The sequence below is a fragment of the Hyposmocoma kahamanoa genome, unplaced genomic scaffold (genome assembly GCF_003589595.1).
Source record: "Hyposmocoma kahamanoa isolate Upper Pololo Valley unplaced genomic scaffold, ASM358959v1 67, whole genome shotgun sequence".
Classification (NCBI taxonomy): Eukaryota; Metazoa; Arthropoda; class Insecta; order Lepidoptera; family Cosmopterigidae; genus Hyposmocoma; species Hyposmocoma kahamanoa.
Genome location: NW_020653855.1, coordinates 3770283 through 3796531, shown reverse-complemented (window position 1 = coordinate 3796531; position 26249 = coordinate 3770283). Strand labels below are relative to the sequence as shown.

General features: G+C 34.2%; 1 protein-coding gene across 1 annotated transcript; it reads right to left on the bottom strand.

Moving 5' to 3' along the window:
- Positions 1-1894: 1894 nt before the first annotated feature.
- On the bottom strand, positions 1895-25963 carry LOC113232193. The gene is made up of 3 exons (XM_026466836.1): positions 25705-25963; positions 2819-3007; positions 1895-2057 (listed from the first exon to the last, which is right to left on the bottom strand). The coding sequence occupies exons 1-3, from the start codon at positions 25814-25816 to the stop codon at positions 1906-1908; spliced, it is 453 nt and encodes a 150-aa protein (XP_026322621.1). The 5' UTR covers positions 25817-25963; the 3' UTR covers positions 1895-1905.
- Positions 25964-26249: the final 286 nt, after the last annotated feature.

Sequence of the window (26249 nt, the reverse complement as noted above, 5' to 3'; positions counted from 1 at the left end):
TAAACCCGGGACGCTGGCCCAGCGTAGTCGTCATACACTAAATATAGAGGAAATATGGTACCCATCAGAAAAAAAATCCTATCGAGAATGTCAATTCAAACTCTTCAGGTGGTTCCCCAGTTCCACTTACGATAATGTTCATTAGCTAATCGGTTTCATTCGTTGACACCAAGCCCTAGTCTGGTTGTGTATGTATACTGCTGCCACCCATGGGATCTTCTTCTTCTTAGTGTGCTGCTTCTCTACGAAGGTAGGCGACCATCATGACTATTCTCATATTTGAAACTGCCGCGCGAAAGAGGGAATGTATGCCAAGGCGGAACCAGTCTCTCAAATTCTTTAACCACAAAGTTTTCCTTCTTCCACGAGTACGCTTTCCTTGGATTTTCCACTGCCTTATTAGTTGAAGAATCCGATATCTGTTGCCCCTTATTACGTGGCCAAAATATTGCAGCTGCTTTACAGTTCTGACTGTAACCAACTTTTTTCCCATTCGACGACGAACCTCGATATTGGTGATCTTTTGTACCCACGACATGCCAAACATACGTAAATATACCCATGAGATGGCTCTGCTAAATACCAACTGGCCACCTAGGATTCAGTTGCAAAGCGTGTCAAGAGGCTTATAATTGGTGTAATTCTGGTTTAGTAGAAGCGAATAAAGCTGCTTATATTCTACAGGTACAGATATATCACGGTGTGCGATAGAATTACACGATTTAAACCCGCCATCTTAAGGGGACGGACGTAGGATGATGCAAATATGAGCAAGCACCCGAGTTTCACTCAGTGCAATTTAACCTATTAACGCCCAAAATCGAGGGCAAAAACTATTTACACAACTATATCGACTTTTGTTCAAATTTAATGATATTATTACAAAATGTTTGTTGCTATTTTATTACTTATAGTTTATTGATTTATTCTTGCTAGACGATTCGATGATTGAATCGATTCGAATTCGAAAATTGTTTTGAAATAAATGAGTATAAAAAATCGTTAGATCGCATGCACTTGAATCGATTTTTATAAAAATCGAATCGTGATGTCCTTAGTGAGAACCCTCAAGATGGCCAAGTGGATATTGTGTGGAGTTATCTCTTTTTCGTCTAAAAAAGATTTCTTTAATCGAAATTTGTAATAAGTATGGAATTATACCAAATTCCGTACCATTTTAGGCACAAATGGATTAAAACCGGACGGGTTGATTGGGTTTTAAACCACCGGCCATTACTGAGGCTGAAGTTACATGGAATAAAACTGGTGAAATAAAACTGCAGAAAATAGAAATTTTGTATTTTTTATTGAATATCTTTCTTTCTACATTAACGTATATATCAGTATCACAAAACATTATAAGTAGACGGGTATTCAAGTAAAAAACTGATAAACTCTAAAAAAACCCACTCAAAGAAATGCATTCCAGGCATTCCTCTTTATCATGCAATAAATGTCATTTAGATGCAAACAATACAGATATTTTGTAACAGATACTGTCACAGTTATCTTTGAAATTTGAATTTGAATAAAGAACCGGAAATCGGAAGTTGCTTTTTGAATTTTGTACGCCATTGTCGGCTATTGTTACAAAAAACCGTTTAGAAATTTGTTAGGAAATGGTGTCACTGGTATTAAAAAAATAGAATACAAATAGAATTTTGGTAATTGAGACCAATTTTTCAATCCCACAGAGTTCTAAATATATTTTTTATTCGAACGCTTTTTTCTGTACTTACATTTGTCTTATTTACATTATAATTAACATGATACAGGAAGTAAATTGGTAACAGTGACCATTACCAACCAAAGGAAATGAGAGTTTTATTTTATTATTTTTGAATTACGAAAGGTGCGTTCTAGAATTTTCTGTGAGAGTTTTGTTTTTTTTTTAGTTATTAAGGCTTAAGCTTTAGGCTTTTCTTCCTCTTTCTTTTCCTCTCCTTCTTTTTCTTCTGGGGGAGGAGTGGGAAGTTCAGGGTACTCTAACTTAGCGCCGTCTTCGCAGGTGAAGATTGGGCAGCAGCCGGGGAAGGGAGCGGTTTTGTTGGTCTTCTCTGTGAACAGAAAAATATACACATTTAAATAAGACCTATTGAACGTTTTCTATGGGAATATATCTAAGGAGTTGGCTGATATTGACTCCAAAACTTATTCACGTTATGAACTCAAGCCTCGTTAAAGTGTGTCATCACTCTATTCACGCAAAATGGGCTCTACGTCGTCGAGTTTCAGAAACCAGTTACACCTTACCATACCAATTACTCTGTTAATGAAAACTTTAGCAGAATTTAACGGCATAAAATAAATATTTGAAATTGGAACTAAACATTTTGTCTTTCAAAAAAAAACGTTGATCATCTATATTCCCTGGCTTTGTACCAGAAGTTGAGACTTTCTATTTTGTTTTGTTTATTAACACAAATAGAAAGTTCTGCCAGATATAACATATAAAAGATAAGGAATTAAACAAATTATACGATGATACGTCTGCGCGTTTGCCTTATATTTACAAAAAAAATAGACTGTCTACCGTATGATGACTCGGGCTATTTGCCTGTCTGATTATGCTAATAGTAGAGCTTGTAGGTACACGAATAAAAAGAAGAGTTTAGATTGACTGTCTGTCCATTTTTATATCTGTCTTTCTTTTTTCTTTTGTCTTTCCATTTGTCATTCTGTCTGTCTGTCTTTCTTGTTATCGTTCCGTCTTTATGTCTGTCTGCCTTTACTCTATTTATTTAATATATAAAAGACATATTACAGATACTGGATCCAATTGTCATTCAATACTACAAGCGTAATGTGGGTTACTAACCAGTATCAAGCTTGCATTTGGGGTTAGCCAAAGGCAGAGGGCCACAGTCCTCCACCAGTTCGAGGAGTCGTGGTGGCTGGTCTTCGCTGACGACGCAGGTGGAACGGCCGCAGAAGGGTGCCAGGTCCCAGGTGTTGCCAGGTTCGACGGTAGCGCAGCGGGTAGACGCGAAGCACATGCCCGGGAAGTCTGGAAAAGGCAATTCAATTGTTAAAGTTTTTTGTGCATTAAGAAACAATAAACAAATAGTTTATTGGTTTTTAAAGTACTACATTGTGAATTATTTGTCTTCTTTAAAGAGAAGATTTTATTTTTATACTTCCATTTTTCCAACGCTTCGACTCGTATAATAAATATTTGAGAAAGTTATAATTTAATATGAAAAAGAAACTTTCTCTTCTATATTAAACAATTTTATTGGTACCTTTATATATTACGTTATTAAAAAAATGATGTTTCATATTTATTTTCGTATTTTTGACATCTCCGTGATCGAGTGGCTTGGAAACCGGTTTTCTTGATGCCGCCAAATCCGAGGTTCGATCCTCAGCCTGGCAATGTAGAAAACACTAACTTTTCTATATTGTCTCCGGCCTGGGTGTTTGCGATACCATTGTTGTTTCCAATTTCCTTAGCGCTATAGTTATTTACTTTGGGATAGGTCTTATATTTATATATTATTTGTGTGAAAAAAAGCACGATTAATGTAATTATACATATTCGTAAGAAACATTTATACGTATTATATGAAATTAATTCCTTACACCATCTGTAGAAAGCCGTTGAACAAACAAAATCCATTTATGGGTAATGCAAATGCCATTACGCTGTTCAAACTAACGTCGTTTACTTCAACGTAACAAAGTTTCACACTGAGCAAATGATTACGTTTTTGTTTAAATTTCTTCATCTTATTGGTTAATCTTTTAAAGTATTCAATCTAAGCTCTACCCTTGTTATAATACGGCTACTTAAGTGTTATGGTGTTAGAAAAGTGGGAAGTAGTTGTAATTTAGAGCAATTATTTTGAAAACTTTGAACGGTGACGAAAAACGTTTACTAAATAAATTCATAGCGTCAGAACTCCGTCAAGTAAGTTTTTATTATTAATTAGAGTATGATATTCGGATAAGGAATTTCATGAAGAAAACATTGATATTTATATTTGTACAGTAAAATCTAAAACGCCGTTGCAAGCGAAAATACAATTTTTGTAACGTTTAGCATTAGTGACGTTAGCGAGGCTTATCCCTCTATTCCCACTAGTTCAGTTGCCCAGTTCAGATGACCGAACTATTGAGATTTTTTTTTCTCGTCTGTTCAATTGACTGAACTATCGAGACCCTTTTTCCATTTCTTCAGTTGAGTGAATTGATGAAATTTTGATCCTCATTTCTTCATTTATTTAACTATGTGCTTGATACCCTACTAGATTTGCAATACCATCGTAATGACCCACTGGTGGCGCGACGAGTAGTTTGCTGTTTGCTTGTAGTCCCACCAACATGAGACCATTATTCTGGATTACTTTTATCTAAGTCTAACGCTGGCCATTTGAATTTGAAAAAGAATTTGAATTTGATAAACAATAAAAGAAAAATTCACGTAGACTTGGCTGTACCTTTGCCTTTTCCTAAAGGGAAAGAAATTATTGAATTAAATTAATAATAATTTTATAACCATGAATACGAGTAATAGTTATTTTTATATAATTCAGCGAGGTGAAGATCTGCAGCTTGATTTTAATCGCCTCTCCCGATTCGAAGCTGCGTCTTTTCCAAGTCGAGGCGCATAATTTTTGACATTTCTAATCGGAACAATAGTTGATTTAACTCACAAATTAGAAGGATATAGTAGGAATCGGGTTCATCTTCTCGCTCAGAAACCTACCTGATTTCGAGACTACCCGATCGGGTCGATTCCAATTTGAATCAAAATCAGGATGCGGGTCCGTATATGAAGGACATGAGTATTATAGGGTCCAACTGAACTAGTGGTAATAGAGGAAGTGAAAAATCTCTACTAAACCAGAGGCAAAAGCTTCTTTTATTTTCAACTTAATAAACGAGAAAAAATCTCACTAGTTCATTCAACGGAACTGGACAACTGAACTAGTGGGAATAGAGGGACTCATCTTATCTTTAGCACTTTCGTTAGACGGGAAAATACAGTGAAAAGTGCTTTTATAGTATATATGAAATTTATATTGAAAAGTTTTTTATATAAAATATGTATCCTATCTATCATCATGTACGGCTGCAAAACGTGGGTGTTAAAAGGGGACACTACAAGACGCCTGCAGGCATGTTGCGCATTGGTTGGACACAGAGACGCAACAAAACCGTGCTTCGGCGTGTTTATATGTCCCGGAAAATGATACCATCTATCAAAAGGCGCAAAATAGAGTATCTTGGTCACGGGACCAGTTACCTCAATATCTTTTTTTTTCACAGAAGAGTTGACCAAGCACTGATCATGACTTCAAAAGAAAATAAGTAGGTGTCCCTGAAGGAAAGTCCTCGAGAAAAAAAAACATAACCTCGCTATATCGTTTAATTAAGCCAAAGCTTCTCTATGGGTACGTACAATCGAGCTAATTTGAATGTTATACATTAATAATGCCCACTCACATCTTAGACTGAATCGAGGTGAGGGTCGACTAGACAAAAAGCTAGATTTAATCGAGATCTGCTTAGAAATAAATGAAGTTTAAAGTTTTGCAATGTATTTCACATACTGATTCTGAAGAATCAAGAATCAGTATTTACACAATTGATTATACATGGGAACATATTTGCTTTATAACCCTTTGACGTTCCTATGTAGAGACAACATGGTGAAATATATAAGTATGTCTCACTTTTTTATAATGTCAAGTCACTGGACGAACAAGTCGTGCGCCTTTCCATAACAGTTGCAGTGCCACTCAGAGCTTTAAATCGCAAAGATCTGAGGGGCACTGCCACTGCGCCCGTCACCCTGAGACATAAATTGACAAGTCCCATGTGCCTATAATTTCACCAGCACCCTTACCCTTCAAAACTGGAAAACAGTAATGCTGACATTACTGCTTGGCGGCAGAAATAGGTAAGGTGGCAGTAATTCCCTGGACGAACTCTTTTACAAAGAGCTCTACGGTTACAAAGATTTTTTACTTGCTAGCGTGCCCACTGTGTCCGACCAGCTGCACCCGCGAAGACGTGCTAAAGGCTGCAGTTAGTATAGAGGGGGCTGCGTACTGGGCCAAAGAAATATAGCTCTGCACTTTTGTCATTGACGCGACAAGAAGAAGAACCCCCCCACGTAATAAAACCTATCAAAAAAAATTATTGTCTGTGATAATTAGAATAGAATAGAATAAATTTCATTAATTACTGATATTTTATGATACTCAATAAATGAATATTTGATTTCAAAACTTCTTTTTCTCTTAACTGTAGAATGGAATAGAATCATTTATTTCATATTATCAATTTCATATTATTACAATGCGAAATATAATGTCAAGGGATAACATGATCGTCATTAATGTAAACGATAATTTTATTGTTAATATAAAATAATGAAAAATACGAACTACAAAAATACAAACAAAAATTAAATATTTTCAAAATACAAACGTCCAAAATTAAAATATAATTACAATTTCTTTAAAAGAAATTCCTCTACACTGTACTTACCTTACAAATACAATGAGAGGATACGTCGGGATTTGCAAAATACATAAAGGATCAGTTGCAATTTAAAATTGCGGTGGATCAGTTTTGGGGATCAGATGGGACTAACCCGTAAAAAGAGGGGAATTATAACTTTGAAGTCTTAGTTATAATACGAAGAATATTGACTATCATGATATTCAATTTTTTTTGTGAAATTACTCCACAAGTTTGTTATAATTATTAATACAAAGATTGAACACTAAGAAAAATTCATTGGTTCCGGCTGGATTGGAACCATCGTCTTCAGCAACAATTAAAGTAGTTAAACATTTTAAACACAATTATTAAAAAATTATAAGTTAAAACATCGTTGTTAACGGCCATAGAACTCATTTAAAAACATAACTAGACTAGTTACAATCAGGATGCAGCCAGTTACGCCTAGTTAAACTAAATTCGTAGTAAAAATTAGGGTCACTCAAAAACGTAGAGTTCACAGGACATCCGTCTGTTGTCGTTAACGAAAACTAAATCATATAAAAAAAAAATTTCAGTTAAAAGTTGTTGTTGTTGTTGTTGCGGCTGCCGCGATTCTGTAGCGCGTCAGGAATGTTCGCCGATGCTCATGTAGACGGATTTGCCGCCATAATGAGAAAAAGAGCGGCATCCTTGATGCGCAGAGTTCGTGGCAGCGGTAATAGCATTGTGGGTATTGTTGCTGGCAGGGTCCAGGGTTCATTTTTTGAACACTGGACTAAGGAATGAAACTATTTTTCCGGATTTAAATCGCGTATATTTGTTTTTTCAAACAAACCGACGTTTCGGGCCCTTTACAGGTCCCATGGTCACGGTTGACTTAACCGATTTACCGATTAACCGATTTAAATCCGGAAAAATAGTTTCATTCCTATGTATAACAATCGCGAAAACCTAAGAACTCGATACACTGGACTAAATTACATGTATGTCCTAAACCCAGCACGTATTTATGAATTTGTATCTTCTAACACTAGTATGTAAGTTTTTGTTTGTTATACTAACCAATATGGATGAAATCTGAATTAAAGTATTTGAATTTGAAATTTGAATTTAAATCTAAATCAAATATTCGATTATACAATTTAAATAGTTATAACCTTTTTATAAAAAAACTTACCATAAAAATTTGTGTAATTACATCTATTTGCCAAGTTTTATCGCAATCGGTAACGGAAAGTGCGTGAAATCCTATAAATCAAATTAACCCCCTAATTTGCCATTCTTAGAGGCGAAATATTCTTCTTCGAATATGAATGGGGCCACTACAGAGATAACCCCGTTCCAACAAAAAAAGAATCATCGAAATCAGTTCACAAATGTCCGTGTAATCGCGTAACATCCTCCTCTTTTTCTGAAGTCGGTTAAAGTACATTTTATTATTAGGCTTTGGCAACAAGGCAATCAGCATAGAAAAGTAAATCTATACAGCCTACTTATTGCTTTACGACATTACATCTAACTTTATTACTATAGCAGACAGTAAGTAATAAAATATTTAAATGATTACACAACACAAATACATTTAATACCGGCTGCAAATTACACAGTATTCACAAGAACCAAAAAAAAATCACTTTGCACATCTCTGACCATTAACGAAATTAAAAAAAGTAAAAAGCAACAAAAAGTTACACAAGATCATACAGATATAATCTTCGGATAGCGTATAAGGAATACATTGTATAACATGTTTATGACACCTATGACTTATTCAAGGATACGTTTTCATATGTGGCAATGTGCGACAAATATATGTGACAAGACATCATGTATGGAATAAAAATTAGTTGTTAGACAACGTTGGCATAGAATAATAGCTCAGTTGGGGAGAGCGCTCGCTTTGTTAACTCAAGGTTGCCGGTTAGATTCTTAGAACGAGCCTGCGTCTATTTTGGCACTAGACAGATTAAAATAACCACATAAGAATATTAAAGCATTTTCATTAAAATGGGAAAAGAAAACTGCAACGAAATTGAAAATTAAACTATTTTTTCGAATCTTTTCATCATCAACCCATTTAGATGTCCTACTACTGAGCGCGGGTCTCTACTGAGGCGAGGACTTTGTATTAATAATTATAACAAACTAGTGGAGAAATTTGACTTTTTTTTTGTTATTGGTTTAATCTTTTTTTACAACATCACATACTTTGCTCTGATCCCAAAGTAAGTAAACAACGACGGTACCACAAACACCCAGACCTAAGACAACATAGAAAAGTTAGTTTCCTACACTAACCCGGCCGGGGATCGAAACCGGAACCTCAGAGATGGCGACACCATGAAAACTGGCGTGCAAGACCACGGAGGTCGTCAAATTTAATACAAAAAAAATAATTTAATATTATGATAGTGAGACATCCTGACATTCTATAGGTAAACTTAAAAATTACAATGAAAATGTTTTGTGTAAACACAAAACTTTTCAAATGATCGTCAACTTATTCATAAACAACGGAGCGTTATAGACAAAGCTAATTTCATAACAACTTTCCAATCTTATTGTGGTTGAAATAATTTGGATTATTTTCAATGGAAAGCAGTACCCACGCTCAAAACAGAAACAATAACTTAAATTGCGGAAGCACTAGACTTTGGGATAACTTAAAGTGAAAGTCGTTAGTCTAGATCGAAATGTAGGCCGACGATCTGTACAGGCATGCTATAGATATTAATAACACAGTAATAAGATAAGTTACCACATTATTCGTTTTATAAGTTTCATAAACGCACTTAGAACTGTAAAATAATAAAATGTAATAAATGAATAAATAAAATACGAGTGTAATGTTTCTCATTACATGACTGTCGAAGAAAAAGGTCCGAGGGTTTGAGGCATTACAATCAAGTTAGCCGGCATGCAATCTTACTATATAAATTTACGTGCAAGTGTGATGAAAAACAATGTATATATCATGGGCAGTACGGGAATTACGAACCTCGACTCTGAAAGCCCTCGGTCTTCGCCTTCGAGCTTCTAATAGAGTCTCGTCCGTATTTCCTTATTTACAGCCCGTAATACACAATCTACTGGACGGACTTTTTCATAAAAAGCACTATTGCTGCTAAGTTTAAGAATTATTCTACGTACTCTATGGTCATATACAATATATACAATGTGTATAATAATGTATGTAATTAATGTATATAGGTTACAAATCTTCAACAAAAAATATAGATATTTTGCCTTACAGTGGAATGTATTTAATTTTATATAACAGCTAACACAAAACAAAAGGAAGTTTATTTATGCAATTTTATGTATTTTTAACTGTCTTTCAAACTTTTACATTTGGCATCCGAACAGTCTACAGGACGAGATATTTTCTGTTTCATATAGTTGAAAGAAATCTAATGAAATCACTTAAATGCAAATGGTGCTCAAAAAGTATTCGTTTCCATGGTCAAATACTATAATCTAGACAATTGAATCTAGACAATATATTTAAATTCAATTGAAGTAGCCGGAACACTTTTTCTTCTCTCTTTGTGTATGTATGACCTATAATAAATAGCACTGAATTTGAATGAGATATTTTCATTCTAACATACACTGGGCGATTATGTGATGATAGGAATTATATTGTCTGGATCTGAATAACTTCGCATTTTGATGTACATTTAAGAGTTGATCTCTTAAACGCTACCTCAGCTCGAATTCAATTTTTTCCCGTTCTAATACGGTTCATTTTGCTTGGGTCGAGCGGCAGGGGCACTGGCTTTATTTCAGAATTTATTTTTTTACAAACGAAAAGTCGTTGAAAAATGAAATACAAAGATACGCAAGCACGCTGGTTCGTTCCGTGGGTTAGTTGGTATAGCGTCTGACACGGTATTCTAGAAGACGTCGGTTCGAATCCGGCCGGAAAAGAAGGAATTTTTTCTAAGTGTTCGATATTTGTATTAATAATTATAACAAACCAGTGGAGTAATTTCACTTAAAAATAATTGAATATTAATAAGTTGTAAGTTTGAGTTTTTCTTTCAATCGTGAAAATTTTTAGGAACCATTTTTTCACACCGCACTGTTATGCAGAATCAACCATAGCCATTAGAGGTAGTAGACTCTTACAATGATAAATAAAACTAACAGGCAATACACAATATTCTTGTGTCTTTGTATTCTAAGTCTCTCTAACCATCCTTCTTAAATATAACAATAATGGAGTTTTATCAAGTACAATGTCTTCAATTTTCGCTCAATGCAAAATGTAAACATATTAACGTCATGCAGTTTTTATATACCAAAAGCAATAAAAAACAATACTGTCCCTTTCACTTTTGCGTCTGTTTGTCCGTCCGTGACATGATAATCAGACGTTTTACAAGTTAATTTGCTTTGTAACTAAACGGTTCAATTGCTTTAATAGCAAATGTAACAAGTTGTAACATAAATCCCAAGGTATTTATGTTAATTGAATGGGAAGGAAAGTGCTACAATAGTAAAATGAAATAATTTAATTGAAATGTCAAGTCAAAGAATCCAATTAAATAGTTAATACAACACTATAGTCGTATTTTTAATTAAATGTAATAACGAGTTCTTAGACTTTCGCAATTGCTACACATGGATACTTTTTGTTAAATAGACCCGAACTATGGATACCTATTGTATCGCGGGTGCCATGAACACACACATAGGTACACAACCACAAATTACAACCAAACTCACGAGAAAACCAAATGTAGACCACATCTAACTGTTTTGGTACTGTAGCGTCCTAGAGACCCACAGTGTCCCTAACGTGCAGCTGTGTTTTTATCCATTTTTTAATTTTAAAAAAGAAAATATATATATTATCAACAAAATCATTAAGAACACCGTGTGTCTTTAGGATCCATGTCGGGTTAATAAAAAAAGTGTATCATTTATCACAAGTCACAATGATGCACAATTGATATACAGTAATGATATACACAATCAACAACTAATAAAACAACATTTTAGGGAATGCCACAAAACAACATTACATACGAAATAAGCGATGTCAGTATGATTATCTGTTTCAAGAATACGATCACCAATAGTGTCCATAACTTTTTTGTTCACCCTTTATGTCAACTGGTGGGCACGGAAATCATAATTCAAATTCTATTCTTGTATTGGAAAGATGTTGCAATGTCTTCTTGTCAATACGTTGAATCTTTTATAACCTAACCGTACATGGTTTGTCTGACTTAATCAATTTGCGCAGAGAAACTCAGCTCGGTTTCTCTGACGTTATGCAAGTATGCTGGAAATCACTAATTTCCGTGTTTTTCTGCAACGTCCCGAGCTATTTTAATTATTGCTTACGTAATGTATGTCGTTCAAAAGGAAAAATATTTAGCAATAATTCATAAATCTTATAATGACAAAAGACGTCGAAAAAAGAGAAATATTCATGACAAAATAAATAAGCCATCACAAACATTTGTACGTTAATTCAGCTAATAAATACTCCAGAAACCAATTCCAATACAAAGAAAAATGTTAATATATTTTCGGATTAGTCACAGGAATTATCTCGCTATGTGTAACATTTACATAAGAACATTTCAAATTCAAATTCAGAACCTCTTTTCTCAACAATGACATTCGCAACGTCGTTCTCTAATGGTCAAAACAGAAGCACTAATTAAAAAGATTGCTAAAAAGAAATTTGTATTATTCAAGACTGCTTTGATGTTTAATTAAATGAATATGTGCGTGATTAATAAAGTGAGTTCTAATTTAGATTCTAATTCCAATGTTTAAAAATTCAGTATTTTTTTCTTTCTATCATTCTGGCTGCTGGTGAGTGCGACATTACAATGTTTGACAGAAGCGACAAAATACGAAGTAAGCCATAGTTGCAATGGAACTGCATTTATTCAATGATTAGGTATACTTTAGAGCGGTTACACACCGCGACTTTTGCAGCGATGCAAACGCGCGATTGCATTGCTACAGTACACTTTTTTTCTATAAATTACCTAGAAAACAAACCATTGTTTTAAAAAAGTATTTTTTTTCTTTTCAAATTCACGGACCTAACAAAACCGCCCTTGTAGGCAACCATAAAAAGCCATTAAATTTAGCTAGAACAACCGCAATGTCAGGTACAAATTATTTGAGGTTTCATGGCCCATTAAGAACTCTATATTAGTGAGGCAAACACCACGGCCATAATCACTTTCTAGTACATCATCTCACAGTTACACGATATAAAAATAGAAAAAACGACAAAAAAAAAACAACAAATTCACTCTTCGCGGTCCACTTTCAATTTCAATATTGTCCATCGAGAACATTCGAAGGTCATAGTAGGAGAGTGGCGCGAAATAACGTAATTATTACCTGTCGTTTACTCTTGAGTCATTGTCCTTTTTGCAAAGGTCACCAGGAAGCAAACATATTTAATAAGGTCCTATATACATATAGTAAGTACTAAATAATTGAAGCAGATAATAGACCACATTGTTATATAATTCTTTATTGCACAAAGAAAAGACACATATAATACACGTTACAAAAGACGTATACAAAGGTGAGCCTATCTCTAGAAGAGATCTCTTCCAGTCAACCCTAGCCGTGGTGTAAAAGTGAAGTCTGTGGGACTAATTATTGTACACTAAAATTTAAATTTAAATGTGACTAAAAATATATAAATGGTGGTTATATACATAAACTTTACATATATAAGCAGATGTAATAATAATAATAATATAATAACAAATTACTAACTTATATATATGTTACCGATTAACTAACTAATGCGTTCGACAGGAAGTGCTCTTTTAATTTGCGTTTGAAAGATACGACTGATGGACTGTCACGAATACCAGCAGGCAGTTAATTCCACATACGAGCTGCACTAACCGCAAAGGAATAGTGGAAGAACTTGGAGTTGGATTGGGGATGTAATAGTGTTCTAGTGTCACAGTTACGTTTTGGGCGGGAACTAGGGGCTAAGGGAGAAAAACGGATACACAAATAACGAGGAAGCTGGGGGTAATGTAGAATTTTATAAAGAAGACAAAGAACGTGCTTATATCGGCGAAGTCGGATTGGGAGCCATTTCAAATTAGTCCGAAACTCTGAGACGTGGTCATATTTACGTAAACCGAAAATGACACGGATTGCCAGATTTTGTAAGCGTTACCGTTAGACATAACCATTATATCAAGAAGGTTAACAAATTTCGTGAAAATTGTTTTTTATTAAGCATTCTTGAAGCCGTGGTAGCATAATGGTTTGACCTACTGCCTCTCAAGCAGAGGGCCGTGGGTTCGATTCCGGGCTTGCACTTCTTGAGTTTCTCGGAATTTACGTGCGAAATTTAATTTGAAATTTATCATGAGCTTTTCGATGAAGGAAAATACAGTGATGAAACCTGCACGTTGAAGAAGGTTCATAACCCGTGGAAAACATGTGAAGTCCCCACCAGCTTTACCCGCGCAAGGAGACCCGTACCCAGCAGTGAGATGTATATGGGGTTGATGATATAATGGGTTGATGATGAAGCTTTCTTTAATATATTTAGTTTTTTCTTCACTAAGTTTTAAGAAATATCATGGTGGTGAATCATCCGGACGTTTAATAAAACTTAATTACAATTATTAAAGTGACATCTCTAGTCGGCGGCTGGTAGCTGTAAAGGTACCTCACTCGGTAAAAAAACTTTCATAGATTTCTCACAAACGGTGCTACGGCGTCGTAAAAAGTCGTTAATAACCTAAAGAAGATCTGGAACAAACTGTACGTAAAGTTTGTTAATTTCCACAAATACCACCAAATAAAGATTTGCTTTCACGTTAGCTATAGAGACACAAGGTAAGCTTTCGAAAGCCTTAGAAACTTTCGACAGGATTTTCTACTATCTCTTCGAAGACGTCTCCCACAAGGCTCAGTCTTGGTTCCAATGTTTTTTACTATTGATTTGGAATATAATTGTACTTGTTGAATAAAATTTAAACCTCTTTAAGACGAAATCGAATGAACATTATTTGACAGTCTCCACTATCGACCATTAGGTGGGATTGCTGTTAAACATATGCATATTACTCATAAAAACAAAAAGTCTATGCCAAGGTTTTTATACAAGGTTTTTTATACAAATTTGACACATTTTCCGCACAACAATAGCGTCATTGTTTTAAACAATACGCGTTTCTTGTGTCATACAAACAAGAGAATAACAAGAAAATATTATTAAATTAATTACAAACTTTTGCAATTATTTCCGTGTACATATATTCTGGGTAAACTTCATTTGTTGACCTCGTCTTAACTTAACCTTGATTTTGGTTAAGAGCGAACCAATAAAAAATCTAAAAGGACCTTTCAAGTAAACAAAATTTGTTAATTACGTAAAGAAATAAAACGTCATTTTTATTTTGTTTTTATAATGTTTAACGTCATTCCAATTGTTTTTCATTGCTTTTTAGATTATTATTGTATTTTTGTTTTAAACGGAAGTTTTATATGATACAAATAAGGTTTGAAACTTTAAATCAAAAGTAAACAGCGTTGGAACAAGGATAGCGCCTTGTGAAACACTTAACAATGTCTTCTAAGAGATTTAAAAAACCTGAAGTTACAAGGTTTCCGAAAGCTCACCTTGTGACGCTAAAGCAAGTGACAAAATTATCAAATTATCAAAATTTCGAGCCAATACTAGCGCTAGGACGAAACTTGAAATCCATTAGTTGTGTTTCAATTTCTGAAAGCATTTGTCTTGGTTACCGGAATTCTAGTTAAATATCAAGCTGACTTTCAAATTGGAGAACTGAATGAGCCAATGTCTAATAATCACATTAATTATTTGGCCTCAAACGAAACTCTCACAAACAGTCTCTTTTTTAAACTGAAAACATGATCGCTATTGTAACCTGCATAACGATATTTAGTAGCAGTAGAGCTTTTTGTGAAAGCGTTCGTCCAGTCATCTACTGCCACCGTACGTATTTCTGCCGCCAAGCGTTTCTGCGTTCCAGTTTTGAACGAGAAGGGTGCTGGTCATATTACAGGCACATGGAACTTATGTCTCACGGTGACGCGCGCAGTGGCAGTGACCCTCAGGTCTTTGCGATTTAAAGCTCTGAGTGGCACTGCAACTACTATGAATTGAAATCTTAAAAATAATTGCCTAAGGTACAAATTGTAGTCCATTACCATAGCAACATTTTCTCTAGCTCCCGTTGATTTCTGCTACCTCCTGCTAGTCTTTCGGACTAGTTTACGAGTCATCGTTATTTCTGGACCTATTTCGACGTATGAAAGCAACTGAAGACCCAGACGAAAATGTGCTCATCCGTGAATCGAACCCGGAACCTTTCACATAACATCCAAAGCCCATAACGACTGAGCCACAGAGATCATTTAAACTATCATGATGTTAATCTAAGTCAAATAATTCTGAACGCATCGGAGGACGAGTTAAGTAGACCACTTACAAATTACAACATAAACGTCACAGACTATTCAAAAACAACTACGGAACGAATTAGTAGACCTCTATTTCTATATTTGCATGTTTGGCAACATCTTTGTTTTTGATTAAACGGTTTTCTCGCCGTAGCGCCATCTGTGACAATTATATGAAGGTAATGATAATAATATGCAGGGTTAATTGTAAAATGTTAGTATTTTACAAATAAGGACTGTATCACTAACATTATAAGCAACAATTTCTGTTCCATGATTTAATAATTCGCCAGATTTTACTTACATAGAAAAATAAATATATTTAAATAGATATACGGCGATCACTCTGTGCAAAACGCGGGAGTCGTCAGAGAGGACGCTTGCACATTTAAACTTATTACCTTACTACCAAATACAGATCCAAAAAATGTTATCTGACACGGTACGGACAAAAAGTAAAAAAATATTTTTTCTTAAATTTATCCTGTTTTGACAAAAGTCACGGAACAAGTGTTGTTTATAATGTTAGTAACCAAGTCCAGGAACGTTGTCAGTATTTTAAAAATTACCCTTATTTTATAGGTAATAACTTAGAATAATAACGCATAGAAACCTAGCCCGCACACGCTAAGTGAGGCAAGTTAGAGGGTTCCAAACGCGTCCCAGGAGCGCGCGGGCTGTTAGTGCTCAAGGTCATATTGCACCGCGAACAGCTCCAAAATTTTTTGCTAAAAATGACGAAATGTGCGGTAAATGGGTGTAAAAATACAACAGACAAACATAAAATAGACACTAACATCGCATTCCACAAGTAAGTAATGCGTTTCAACTCATATTTTTATGTAAATATTCACTAAAACAGAAAAATAATTTCGCGGCAACAAGATACGAAAGTGTTGCAAAGTAACGAATTTTTTTTCTCCCCATTTTGCTATTCTGTATCAAAATAATTATATTACGTAAATTTTAGTGGTGCCTGTAATTTAGATTTATTTGCGCATCTTGAACTAATATTTACTTTAATAAACATTAAATGTTTTCGTTAACTCCTGTAAGTGATTGGGACACTTAATTATTTTATAATACTTTTAACGGCTCTGCGTTCATGCTTTATTGAATAATTATTTATTTTAATTTTATTTGAATTGGAGCACATATTGCAACAAATTTACAGTACTTATATATTTGTTTCTACTATAGTGTTGGCACCACCAGTACAACTTTGATAGCTTATTATATGTCTTTCTTTTCGTAACTCAAGCGAAATATTTTATATTAAAATATTTTATTTTCTTAAAAGGGGAGCATTCTTAAGCGATTTTTTAATCTATTTTAACAGTTATTTTCTTTAATGTTTGCTTATGGCATTTTCGGTTTTAGGTTTCGAATATGGCACTTATTTCTAAATCCAAGATGCGGGCGCGATTTTTCGAATAATGGCAAGTTGGGTATCGTTTTCGAGATGTTTGGGAATGTTCAATACAAATATGGCACTCATTTCTAAATCCAAGATGGCAAACAAGACAGTTCAAACAAAAGCAATATTCGTAATGAGCACCCCCAAATACCTCGAAAACGATACCCAACTTGCCATTATTTGAAAAATCGTGCCCGCCATCTTGGATTTACAAATAGTGCCATATTCACATTGAGCATCCCCAAATACCTCGAAAATGATACCCACATAGCATTTTTTTGAAAAAATCGTGCCCGCCATCTTGGATTTAGAAATGAGTGCCACATTCGTAATGAGCACCCCCAAGTACCTCGAAAATGATACCCATATTGCATTTTTTTGAAAAAATCGTGCCCGCCATCTTGGATTTAGAAATGAGTGCCATATTCGTCATGAGCATCCCCAAGTACCTCGAAAATGATACCCATATTGCATTTATTTCAAAACTCGTGTCCGCCATCTTGGATTTAGAAATGAGTGCCATATTCGTAATGAGCATCCCCAAATACCTCGAAAAGGATACCCATATAGCATATTTTGAAAAATCGTGTCCGCCATCTTGGATTTACAAATAAGTGCTATATTCGTTTTTCATCGACAAAACCGAGCACATCTGTAGGCACCTGATCGACAATGTCGGGCAAATCTGTAGGCACCTTTAACTTAATGATGAGTTAAGCAAGATACAATTTCCCCACTTTTGAGGGAAATGTTATTCCATGGCATCATTATTTGTATATTTGTGTGCGTGCCGACGAGCGTAGTTACAAGTTGCTTACGCCTACATGAATTTGGTTTTTGCCTCACTTGTGACAGTTCGTTTGATATGAAACTATCATTCTATGCGTTATTATTCTAAGGGTAATAATAAAAAATCATAACACCAAACTAGCGGTGTATTTTCACAAAAAGATATGAATATCATAGTAATAAAAACATAATATTCAGTACAATAAATATTGCAGTCTCTTTTAACAATTTTTACTCGCGTAGAATGAAAAGTTTTTACACTGTACCTATTACTGAAAACACTTATCATAATGTTATATCATTCGCACACATTATTGTAACATAGCTATAAAGTTGACAATCTGCAACAATTGTCTATTCTATGCACAAACAATAGTGTTGCACCACAAGTAATACGGATATGCCGCAAGAATCGCATTAGTGATGTCCTAACGCAATTGATCGACAACTAAGTCTATATTTGGCAATACAATCGGAAACAACGATCGCTTTAATGGATAAATTAATCAAATTGTAAGAATTGCTTTATTAATTTAACACAGCCTCGTTACATTGAGACATTACTATTCTTTTTTCTATTTATTTCATGACTTTGGATTCAAGTTCTTTAGTCGAAATATTAGAATAATACACATATAAGTTTATGATGTTTTTATGATATTATTATTTTTGAATGCTACGGCAAAAAGGTCGTCAAAAACCATAAACGAAGCTCTGCAAGAAGCACATCGTGATGCCTAACTCACATTCAATATAAAGTTTACCTTAACTGTATAGATTTAAAGTAAAACTTTGGAAATGACGTTTTCCAGTAATAAAGAGTTACTTCCCTGTGATTCTGAAGTTTGTTTTTTCTGTACAATGGCACTGAAGTGGGGACTTTCGAATATAGAACTATACTGTTACTTCCCGTTTTAACACGTAAATTAGTGGCACTGTTTAAGTGATGTTAATTGAAAGTTCAATTTAGCTATTAATTAATTTTACTAGTAAGGTACTTTTAGTTTTGACTTCGTTGATATGAAAACTGAATAGTTATTAAATGAAGTTTGTTGTAAATATTTTTACTGTATACCAGTAATGGAAGGTAATTTTTTTATGCAAGTACATTCAGTTAAAAGTTTAAGACGTGTGAACTCAAAATCGAATAAAAAAGAACTTTATTTCACGTACAAAAGAATAAATAACAGAAAATAAATCAATGTGTTATAATTATCAAGCAAACACGTAAATGAGTTTTATTCCCATCTGCGTCCTGATTTTGATTCAAAACGGAATCGACCCTATCGGGTAGTCTCGAAATCAGATGGGTTTCAGAGCGAGAAGATGAACCTGATTCCTACTATATCTTTCTAATTTGTGAGTTAAATCCACTATTGTTCCGATTAGAAATGTCAAAAGCTTTCGATCGGCCAGTGAATCGCAATTATGCGCCTCGACTCGGAAAAGACGCAGTTTCCAATCGGGAGAGGCAATCAAAATCAAACTGCTTATCCCCTAAAACCGATTCGTTTTATTTTAAATTATTTTCTGTTAACATCGGATCCCCAAAGCATCAGGGGATCAAAAATAAATATAATTTTTTTTTTAATTAAAAAACTAAATAAAATTATTGAAAAAATTTGTTCGTTCCGTGGCTTAAATCGCAGAGCATCTGGCACGGATTGCCTGAGTGTGCTGGTTCGAATCCAGGCAGATCGAATGAGTTTTTCTTAATGTTTGGATCTTCGTTATAATAATTATAATCCATATTAACTAGTTAACTTTTTCCAATTTCGAACTAAAAATTAACGAGGTCAAGGTTACCATTAACTCTTTACCCTAAAAGTCAAAATTAAAAAGTACAAATGTTTATTTAAATTTCGACACTTCCCTAATTAATCAACATTACACTAAAGTGCAAAGAAAAGGGAACACGTTTTATTCTTATTGGTACATGCAATAAAATCCATAAATTTGCACGCGATTTTTTTTAAACGACAGGTAATAAACTTTCTATTATTGAAATTTAAGAAGTACTCAACCAACTAAACTACAGAGCCAGACCTTACGAATTTCTTTATGCATTGTTGGATTATTGGTTTCTTTCGCCTTTTCTCGCCACAAACGATACCTATGAAGCTTCTCACCCATCAGCAGTGATCCTAGTTTGGCGTATACAGACTCTAATCCCGTTCTTCGTCCGAAATCCGTCAAAAAAAAACAATAAAAATTACATCTAATTGCTAAGTTTTATTGGAATCGGTTACCGGAAGTTTAGTGGAATGTTTTCTTCAAATTTAAATGGAACCAATAGGGAACGATAAATCCGCTTTCTAACAAAAAAGAATCAACAAAATCGGTTCACAAATGCCGGTGTCATCGCGTAACATATACACAAAAAAAAACAAAGAAATGCAATCGAATTGAGAACCTCGTCCTTTTTTGAAGTCCGTAAATAAGTAATAATAATAAGGCGGTTCATATCCAAGTTTTGGGAAAATTTTGTTTTTTTTTTTACGAATAATTTTGTACAATTTTCTTTGAGAAGATTTAAAGTCCTGGGAGTGCTTAAAAGACTATGATAAATAAATATATTTGCAAATTACAGCAAATTCTTAAATAATTAGTTTTTTTAACTTATATATTACTGTTGAGTATGCTAGTTTTACAAAACCACTGGTCAGTTTATCTTTTTCAGACCGTTCTGCTGATTACATTTTTATATAAATATTGTAAATGAAGAACGATAATATTTTTAAATAACAACCCTTATTCATTATTCTCTGCGGAATCTGCCTTATGAATGAATAGTTGTGTAACAAGCTAGAAATATGCATAAAACAAAAATTAAGTTATTAAACTATAGATAATGTAGTTTTATAGCTAAATCAGGTTATGTGGGCAGTTTTAAGTGCCTATTAAGTGTAGTCTAGATCTTTTAATCGTTGTATTAGATATTCAACCGGTTGTATAAATTAAGCTTAGGATGCATTTACACTGTTTAGCCTGCTATAATAAAACAATACCTAAAGTTTCCAGTTTCAGAGTTTAAATATCGTCATAATTAGTTTATTTGTAAAAATAAGTAGGTATAGTTTCACTGAGTATGGCCACCCATTAGACATACAAACATATTGAAGGCATGTTATAGATTTACTCTCATGCACTTCTACAGACTAAATTTTTAACGCACACACTCAACATAGCCTAGGGAAACCCTGTGTCGCGCATGGACACACACATTGACAACCACAAATTACACCCAAACTCACAAGAGGTCATACATATTTCTTCCGGCCCGGGAATCGAACCTAGGACCTCTGCCTGGCAGTCCGGCATGGTAACCATTCAGCCACAGAGGCAGTTTAGGTGAAACATGTTTTTTTAACAATAATAAATATTAGAAAACGTCACATACGTTGCTACGATCCCAAAGTAAATAACTAAAGCACTTGTGATATAGAAATACAACGACGGTACCACAAACACCCAGATCCGAGACAATATAGAAAAGTTTTCCTCAATGACCCGGCCGGGGATCGAACCCGGTATCTCAGAGATGGTGACACCATGAAAACCGGTGTGCAAGCCACTCGAAAACGGCGGTCGTCATAATATCACATGGGCGTAATTGGAAAACGTAAGTAGATAATGGAATTTTGATTAATAGAAATGCTTTAAAAGTGTCTTAACCGATGTAGCTTAAATAACGCATACACACTAGGGAAACCCAGTGTCTCGGGTGCCATGGACATATACATATTTCTCCCGGCCCGGAAATCGCACCCGGGACTTCTGCGTAGCAGTCCAGCATGGTAACCGTTCGACCACCGCTACACCGAGGCAGTTGAAATGAATGTGTTACAAACTAAACTATTCTTTTAAAATTAAGTTTATTAAATATCGTGATGTTTTACTAATCATGATATTCAATTAGTTTTGAAAAATTATTCCATTTAATTGTTATAATCATTAATACAAAGATCGAACACTAAGAAAAATTCCTTCTGTCTGGCTGGTTACGAACCAGCGCCTTCAGCATACTATACTTGACGCTCTTCCAACTGAGCTACGAAACGATCCAGTAGACCTTACGAACTTTTCTAAGTGCCTGTTGCAAATCTTTGGTTTTGGTTTTTAATGACTTTTTTGCCGCAGCGCCATCTTTGAGAAATGTATAACAATTTTCATTTATTTAATTTGTTTTATTTTCTTTTGTAAAAAAAAAATAAACAGATGTATCTGAGACATTAGAGTAATACTCAACTAATAATTCAGGGAAAAACACTAGGAAGCGTATTCGTGACAGAAGGAAAACCGTATTTGAAGGATCGGAGAGACTGGTTCCCCCTTAGCACGTATCCCTCTTTCGTGTGGCAGCTTCACAAATGAGAATAGCTTTAATAGTCTCCAACCTTCGTAGAGAAGCAGCACACTAAGAAGTAGAAGTGAGGCGTTGTTTTCCTCACACTTATTTTATGCATTCGCATCCAAGTACTTTATTCTGAAGCCATCTTTATACCTGTTTAATTCAAAGACATGCTAGAACGATCCCACAAGAGTCTGATGTAAGATTTAACACAATGATTAATCTACTTGCTTAACAATCAGGTCTTGTTAACTCGGCCATGAGGGTTAATATACTATTTTCATAATTATATTTCATACTTCCTTATTGCACTTTAGTTTCTTATCCTAGCCGGTTTTTTATAATATTATTTTACTCTGAAAAACTTGTTAACGAAAGTTATAAGCTAGTCAATTATTCGCTTTAAAACGCAAAAATTATCACATTTCAATAAATTAAGGTACCGACTTGACTTGAGTATAATCGATTAAAGAACAAAATGGCAACACTAAATGATATTCGTGGGATTAAAAAAGGAAAAAAGAGAAATGATAGATTAGGTTAGTGGGTGGTAGTTGGTGCTCCTTCTGAATATAGTGTTCTGTGAGTTTGTGAGATTAGTGGGAGAGAGAATGGTAAAGTTTTTCAGAAATATACTTTTGGTGCGCCTATGAATCTATCGTTTTATTTTAATGTATTCGCTATGCTAACACTATAAAAAAACGTTTTTGCGAAAGAACTTCCACTTCCTAATGACAAAATTGCATTTACTACGACTACAACGCCACTTTGTGAAAACGCTATATTCAAACAACTATAGGAAATGTCAAATAAATATGAAAGAAAAATTACAGCATTATTACATTGTAACAACCTGGCATATTTTTTAACACCAAGTTACGAGTACTTTAAATTTCACTGCATCGTACAATAACCATCCATTATACATAACTTCATATTTCAAACAAGTAAATTACAAGTTTTTTCAACGGTTCTCTGTCAAACAAGTACATTGACTGGCAGAACTGACATGCATTAATTTTAATGATACTGCATTATCACGCGATGGCAATAATCTGATATAAAATAAGGAATAAAGATTTTATAAAAATAATGGAAAAAAAAACATTGAATTTACTATTAAATGTAACAAATCAATAAAAAAGTTATTTTATCTTGTGCAGTTTGTTAAATTTAAGAGCAATGATTTAGAAACTTACAGCCCTCTTCATTTCATCAGATTCATTTAATTTTTTCCTCTTTTTATTTTATAATTGTAGTATTGAAGTTTTTTGATGTGATTATTATTTATTGTTTACCTTTATACAAAAGGTCTTTGATAATAAATCATATTTGAATAATTTATATGACACACCAACGACGATATAGATTTCAAGTTTAAGCAAATTACGCTTGAAATCTTTTTTTTTAATATCAAGTGATGGGACGAACAAGTCATGCACCTGATGGTAAGCTACACGCCTGTCCATAACAGTTACAGTGCCACTCAGATCGCAAAGACCTGAGGCACTGCCACTGCGCCTGTCACCCTGAGATGTAAGTTGACAAGTCCCATGTGCCTGTAATTTCACCAGCACTCTTACCCTTCTGAACTTGAACAAAGTAATGCTCACGTTACTGCTTGGCGGCAGAAATAGATAAGGTGACAGTACTTCCCTGGACGAACTCTTTCACAAGAAGCTCTACGGCTGCTAGATAATCATCGCAATAATTAAACTCTACTACTCATTCGTAAGCCAAATTCCCCAGAGAAGAATGAGTAAGAAACTCTAGAGGTTTCTAAATAAATATTTATACACATTGATCATATACAATATTTATTACAAATATGAAATTGAGACAACTTAAAAGAGCTAAACGGGTCGATACCATTGATTTTTGTCAGCCAAGTACGCAGAAGCTGTATAAATAACCTTTAATTGAATTGATATTCAATTATTTTTATGTGAAATTACTCCACTAGTGCGTTATAATTACTAATACACAGTATGCTAGAAGACGTCGATTTGAATCCGGCCGTATCGAAGGATTTTTTTCTGAGTGTTCGATCTTTGTTTTAATAATTATAACATACTTTAATGTACAGTTTTTGTTTCAGTGAATTTTGACGCGTTCTTGCGTTCTAATTCTCGCAACCGCAGTTTTATTGTAGAAGCATATATATATAAATAAGTTAGTTACTTGTAAATATACATATTAAGTAAATACATTAGACTACAGCATAAAAGTTACTCTGATCCCAATGTAAATAACTAAAGTACTTGTGTTATGGATATTGGAAAGAACGACTGTACCACAAATACCCAGACCCGGGACAATATAGAAAAGTTTAGGCATATGAGATAGTGACACCATGAAAGCCGGTGTGCAAGTCGCTCATCCAAGGAGGTCGTGAAATTTCATTTGGTTATGTACGGGGCTAAATGTTCGTCCCGTCACTTGATATAATAAAAAAAAACCTGGCTTTTCTTCACAGTCATCGTCACAATTGACTGTAAAGAACAGCCAGTTTTTTTTATTTCTCGTATTAATGTTATTTTGCCACAAATCTCTGAGTCATTTCGCAATGTTTATTTGATTTTAAATTTTGGTACAATGAATCATCGAATCGTATTTATATAACGAAATGCTTTTCGAATTTCAGTAGGCTGTTTGTTTACAAACTTTTGTGTTTGTTTTTTTATTCTAATAATGAGTCGTTGTTGTTATTTGGACTTGAATGATTATATATTACATAATACACTTACCTAACGTGTAATAAGCCCGATTATCTAACAAACTTGACTGACTGACTGAATTCTTTAATATAGACGAATTTCTTTCGGAAAAAATGTAATTTGGTTTTTTTATTAGGTGGATTATATTTTTTCTTTATGTAAACTATTATTTTTTCTATTAGTGACATTACTTTTACGAAATAAATTAACACATTCTATTGTACAAGCGAAGTGACAGACATAAAAATTATTTCATGTTATAGTTTAAAAAGTAAGCCTTACAATTTTAAACCTTGGCTTCTACTATATATTTAGTCTACATTAAAACCTTACTTGTTTGTTTATATTTAAAGAACTTTTCTTTAGTTTCAAATATTTCAAATAATTTTCTTAGTTTTTACAAAACCACGAAAATAAATCACTAAGGTATTTTTTCAATTTATCCCAGGGCAACTACAGGATTTTCCACGTATCTTCACCATCAAAAAACATTCATAACACATATTTTTAAATCCACAAACACTGACCTCTTAGCACGTCAGCTGGGATCAATCTTCTGAAAGTCGTCGGCCTGTCCTCTTCTTTCTCCTCGGCCGCAAAAGCCAGGGCGAAGACAGCGAGAACGACCAGGTACTTCATGTTGAAAACCGTCGAAGGAAAAAATTTAAAAATGAAAAAAAAATTAAAAAAAAAAGGCTGACCCACTTTCTTTACCACTGCGTGTACCGTTCGCGCGACACGACTGAGTTCGAAATTCGATTTTCGCGCGGTTTTAAACTGGACAGAGTGGGGAGTGAATGGTAACTGCTGCCTGTTCTTTATTTGGCCATGTTATATTATTCTCATGAATTATAACTCGGCGAAATTTAAAAGGTGGCCTGAATCATTTATATTTAAACAGGTTTTATATGTAAAGGTAATGGATTTTTATTTATGCTGTATTACGTCTTTAACGTTGTGGGTTTGTTAATTAACAAGGTTGAGTTCTAGACTCCTATAGAAGTGTTTTAATAGACAAGAGGGAGGGATGAGGTGAGAGGAGGAGGTATATTATGTAGAAATACCATTTTCT

Excerpts from the sequence above, each read along its gene's own strand:
- LOC113232193 (XM_026466836.1), bottom strand. The coding sequence starts at position 25,816 with ATGAAGTACCTGGTCGTTCTCGCTGTCTTCGCCCTGGCTTTTGCGGCC. Across the intron at positions 3,008-25,704 it reads CCCAGCTGACGTGCTAAGAG|ACTTCCCGGGCATGTGCTTC; the intron begins GTCAGTGTTTGT and ends TGCCTTTTCCAG. Across the intron at positions 2,058-2,818 it reads CAAATGCAAGCTTGATACTG|AGAAGACCAACAAAACCGCT; the intron begins GTTAGTAACCCA and ends TTCTGTTCACAG.